General features: G+C 44.6%; 1 protein-coding gene across 10 annotated transcripts in view; it reads right to left on the reverse strand.

Annotated features, from left to right (window-relative positions):
• Positions 1 to 685: 685 nt before the first annotated feature.
• The window catches only part of LOC146339049 (cytochrome P450 2J6-like), a 33198-nt gene continuing 28853 nt past the window's right edge, over positions 686 to 5030 (reverse strand). For 6 of the 10 annotated variants that reach the window (XM_084812029.1, XM_084812021.1, XM_084812024.1 and 3 more), the window contains 2 exons: positions 4616 to 4757; positions 688 to 3899 (listed from right to left, as the gene is read on the reverse strand). In XM_084812029.1, the coding sequence (XP_084668155.1) occupies positions 3709 to 3899; positions 4616 to 4757 (333 nt within the window). In that variant the 3' untranslated portion in view covers positions 688 to 3708. Of the gene's footprint in view, positions 3900 to 4615; positions 4758 to 5030 lie in introns of all 10 variants that reach the window. The other 4 variants (XM_084812027.1, XM_084812025.1, XM_084812028.1 and 1 more) reach the window with 2 other exon arrangements.

The following is a 5030-nucleotide window of genomic DNA, read 5'->3' on the forward strand; positions in this document are numbered from 1 at the left end:
TTCTTTGGCGCTCAGCCTTCCTTATAGTCCAGCTCTCACAGCCGTACGTTACTATTGGGAAAACCATAGCTTTGATTATACTAGGGATGGGCGAAAGTCCCTTACCTGTCCTCGAAGCTTGCTTTGCGGTGGGGGGGGAGGCGCTTCGGTTCTCCCCCCGAAGTTCAGGCGAGGGGGGGGAGGTGTCCCGCCTCGCCCTGCCGAAATTCAGGCCGGGGGGGGAGGCGCCCCATTCCTCGCCAGCGAAATTCAGGCCGGGTAGAAGCGCCCCGTCTACCCAGCCGCGAAACAAAAAGTAAAAAAAAAAAAACCCCACACAGCCGTGATAGGCTATGTAACGATTTACGTAGCCTATCACGGCTAGATTTCCAAAGTCAGCCGTGATAGGCTACGTAAATCGTCACGTAGCCTATCACGGCTGACTTTGGAAAAAAAAAAAAAGCACGTACGCAAATGGCGGCTCTCATGAGGACCGCCATTTGCGTTCCTTATTTTGGCACGTCTAGTCTACGTAAAGATTTACGTAGACTACGGCGAAAATAAGGGCAATGCAAATAGCATTCCCTTATTTTCGCCGTAGTCTATGTAAATGTTTACGTAGACTAGACGTGCCAAAATAAGGAACGCAAATGGCGGCGCCCATGGGCCACCGCCATTTGCGTACGTGTTTTTTTCCCCCCCAAAGTCAGCCATGATAGGCTACGTGACGATTTACGTAGCCTATCACGGCTGACTTTGGAAATCTAGCCGTGATAGGCTACGTAAATCGTTATGTAGCCTAACACGGGTGTGTGTTGTTTTTTTTACCGCACTTTTTTTTTTTGCAATGGCTGTGGCAGCAGCCGGTCGGGAGACCGGCCGCCGCCCCCGACGAACCGCTACCGGGACCCGCCGCTGAGAGGGACATTCGGCCACGGTAAGTCCCATCCTGGGGGGGGGCGGGGGGCCGGCAGAGAATTTCCCCAACACTTTCGGGGGGGGCGAATGCCTTGGCGCTTGGCCTCCCGAAGATTCGGGGAGAAATTCTCCGCCATCCCTAGATTATACGGACCTTTGTCGGCAAGGTGATGTCTCTGCTTCTTACTGTGCTGTCTAGGTTTGCCATAGCTTTCCTCCCAAGGAGCAAGCGTCTTTTAATTTCATGGCTACAGTCACCGTCTGCGGTGATCTTGGAGCCCAAGAAAATAAAATCTGTCACTTTGTTTCATTTCTTCCCCTTCTATATGCCATATCTATATATGCTTCTATATGCTATATCCCCTTCTATATGCCAGGAAGTGATGGGGCCAGGTGCCATGATCTTAATTTTTTTAATGTTGAGGTTTTTTTAATGTTGAGCTTACATACATTCACCTACAAAACTCTGATCAGGGAAAGATAATGTTTTGTTGTTTTATTCTAACACTGGGGGGAGGGGGACTATACTATCACCTACTCCAAAGAGAACACAAGAACTGCGGAGTCACGCAGTTTGCAACTTGGGATTTTTTTCTGCTCATAAAAGCCACTCCTGTTAGCGTCTGATCATTAGTATCTGATCCACCAGACAAGATTATGTACTCATTCCTTTATACGTCCATGGAAACAGCAGCCCCTGTCCATAAATAAAATGCAGAATAGATATGTCTTCAAACCCAAGAACTCAAGGGGCATTTTTCTTTATCTTCCACAGCAAAGCAGTATCTAGAAATTATTTATTACCACAGGACGGTCAGCAGAGTGAGTTATTCTAGGTTGGGAAACAGAATGTAAGCAGTGTGTTATGAAAGATCTGGGCATTTCCCTTTTCCTAAGGCAAATCAGCCAAGGGAGTTTTCTCATTTTATTTTTAGAAATGCTTTAAGCAAGTGGAAGAATAGGAGAGACTTTCACAACCTCAGTTTGAAAAAAAAAAAAGAACCATGTCAAAAAGAGAAACTTTCCCCAGATTCAGAGAAAACAGCATATAGTATTATGATATGCAATTATTTCAATCTACTTGTTCCATTGGGCTGTGCAATGTGATAACTTTTACTTGCTTACAGGATTGGCAAGGCAACAGATCATCTAAAAGCAGAACTACACCACAAATACACAAATCTAAAGATACAGGCTTGTATGTATCTTTTTTTTGGAAAAAGTAGTGGCAGACACCTAATATAATGAGCATCAAAATTATATGAAATTAGGGCTTAACTGCACATTATGTTAACTGCATGGCTTACACCCTTGTCAGTGGATTATTATTATTTTTATCCTAGATGAATCATAGAATCATAGAATAGTAGGGTTGGGAGGGGCCTATAAGACCATCGAGTCCAACTCCCTGCTCAATGCAGGAATCCAAGTCAGAACATCCCTGACAGATGGCTGTCCAGCCTCATCTTGAGTGCCTCCAGTATGTGAGAGCCCACCACCTCCCATAATTAGTTTGTCATATTGCTTTGTCAGGAAGTTTTTCCTGATGTTCAGCCAGAACCTGGCTTCCTGTAACTTGAGCCCATTATTCCGTGTCCTGCACTCTGGGATGAGAGAGACAAAGAGAGAGGGGTGGGTTGGAGGACAGATATTTCCATTGAGACTTCAGTGCATGAGGATAATTAAAATAACACACTTAAATCTCAGTTCCCCTCCAGAGCAACAACAGCTGCAAAGTCCTTTCCCCCAGATTAATATGAGGGTACAGTATGATGCCTGGCTCTTAATTTTCTGGCAGCCAGGGCAAATTTGGCAGCCTGGTCCGTAACATATACATCATGGCCTGCAAGCAATATGCAGATCTGATCCAAGGAAGGTCTATTTGACAAACAACAAAGGATATGGTGGAGAAATGTATGCCTTAGGGATTCATACAGATGGCAACAAAGTAAATAGTGTCCAATATCCTCATCTTCTCCGGACTCACAGATGCAGAGCCGTAAATGAGTTGGTTACTGTTAAATCTTCCATCCAGATAAGCAGAGGGCATGCACTGGAACCATAAAGCGGTGAATGATTTTCTTAAAGAAGTCACAGCAAGAGTTGTCAAGTATTGCTCCAGATCAAATGTCATTTTAAATGATGGATACCAAATTGAGTATGACATTTGTGTGATGGAATATAAGTCCCACTGCTGAGAATATAGATTTTTCCTTTAAACAACTGTTTTACTCTGTTGGGGCAGGGTTCCTTACCAAGGCTGACATTGCTAGGGTCCAGATGTCATCTTCTGTTCGCAACTAGTGCTGTGCTGAATCCTGCCCTTATTTTGGGGAGCAGAATTCAACCAAGAACTTTGTGTTGGAGTTTGCAGTTGTTCCAAGAAGCATTTTTTGGGGGGGCAGGCAAAAATCTTTCATACAAGACAGCTTCAGCCAGTACAGGGCAAGGGCAAGATAAGTGCATGCACTATAGTCACAGACTCTCAGCCCAACCCACCTCACAGGGTTGTTGTTGTGAGGATAAAATGGAGAGGAGGAGGATAATGTAAGCCGCCTTGGGTTCCTTGCAAGAGGAAAAAAGGCGGGGTATAAATGCAATAAATAAATAAATATAGAGAATATTCATGTTTCTGCCCTGCAAATAGGTACTTTTTGTTTTTCCCATTTATATATCCAAATGATTCTGCATTTTAAGTGTTTTCTTTGCACTTTTAAAGTCTCCTCTGTTTAACGTTGTGATTTTTAAATTGTGATGATCTCTGCGTGTAAAGAATAAGCTTGAGCTGAAGGATCCAGATCCTGCTTAGAGCTATTCATTTTCCTGGCGACATTTCAGTGACATCTTAAAGCGGGATGGGGGCATCGTGATGCCGAAGTTGGGCGTAAAGTCTGGTGCTCTGGACTCATCTGGCCACAATAGCTGGAAGTTTCTCAGGATGCTGGTGAAGAAGAGGAACAGCTCCATCCGAGCCAAGTTCTCTCCTAAGCAGACCCTTGGGCCTGAAAATGAAAAGATACGGAGGAAGTTAGTTCGAGTAAGACCTATAAACACCACCGCCGATGGAATGGAATGTTGGCTGCCTTGATCACTTCTCTCAAAGGAACACCACCGTAGGGCTGGTTCCGATGTTTACAGCTGTTTCACATTGACGGGTGCCAACTATCCACAGGGACACATTCACACGGAGAACATAATGCAAGTCCCAGTGGGTAGTATCCAATGTTAGTCCTATGTACAGGAAACCCTTTGAAATGAATGGGACTTAAGTTAGTCTCAACTAACTTAGGTAGGACTAACCTTGGATACTATCCACTAATACCCTTCCGAAGACAAAGATAAAAGAGGTAGTGATGGGCACCAGCTTGGGTGGCTTTAATTAGACAAATTCATGGAGATTGAGGTGAGCAGTGGCTACTAGTCACGATGGCTACATACCACCTCGAGTTATCAGAGGCAGCATACCTCTCAGTTGCTGGGGAATGTGAGCAGGAGGGTGCTTTTGCACTCATGTCCCACTTGTGGGTTTCCCAGAAGCATCTAGTTGGCTGCTATGTGAACAGAACGCCAGACTTAATGCAGCTTCAGTTTGATCCAGCGGGGCTTTTCATATGTTTTTAGACATGACCTCCCCAAATGGAATTCTCTGCTCATGGTGGTGCATTTTTCAGCTGCTGCTAAATAAGTGATAAACCAGAGAGAGGGAGACAGAATTTACCTGCTGAGAAAGGCAGGAAGGCTTCAGGCTTCATAAACTCTCCCTTTTCATTCAGAAAGTTGGAGGGGTTGAACTCGCTTGGATACTTCCACTGAGACTCATCATGATGGACAGAATAAATATTAGGTACGACTGTGGTTCCCTGCAAAAACCAAGAGAATTATGTCAGTGGAAGCAGCCCCATGTCATGTCAGGCTTCAGTTTAGCTCAGAGACTAGGTTGGCCGCTTACATATCACCAAAAGACAGATCACAGGAGAACACTGTTTGCATAACATTGGAATATGCTAATTTACATGTTTAGATGGAAAATTAGAAATAGTGTAATTTAAAGACAATATATCCTAACATAGTCTTGGGATTGAATTCTCTGCATGTGCTGCAGCACGGAGGAATCCAACTGGGAGCCAAGCTAC

The sequence above is a fragment of the Heloderma suspectum genome, chromosome 8 (genome assembly GCF_057233095.1).
Source record: "Heloderma suspectum isolate Gila_16-S chromosome 8, 16-S_ref, whole genome shotgun sequence".
NCBI classification, from domain to species: domain Eukaryota; kingdom Metazoa; phylum Chordata; class Lepidosauria; order Squamata; family Helodermatidae; genus Heloderma; species Heloderma suspectum.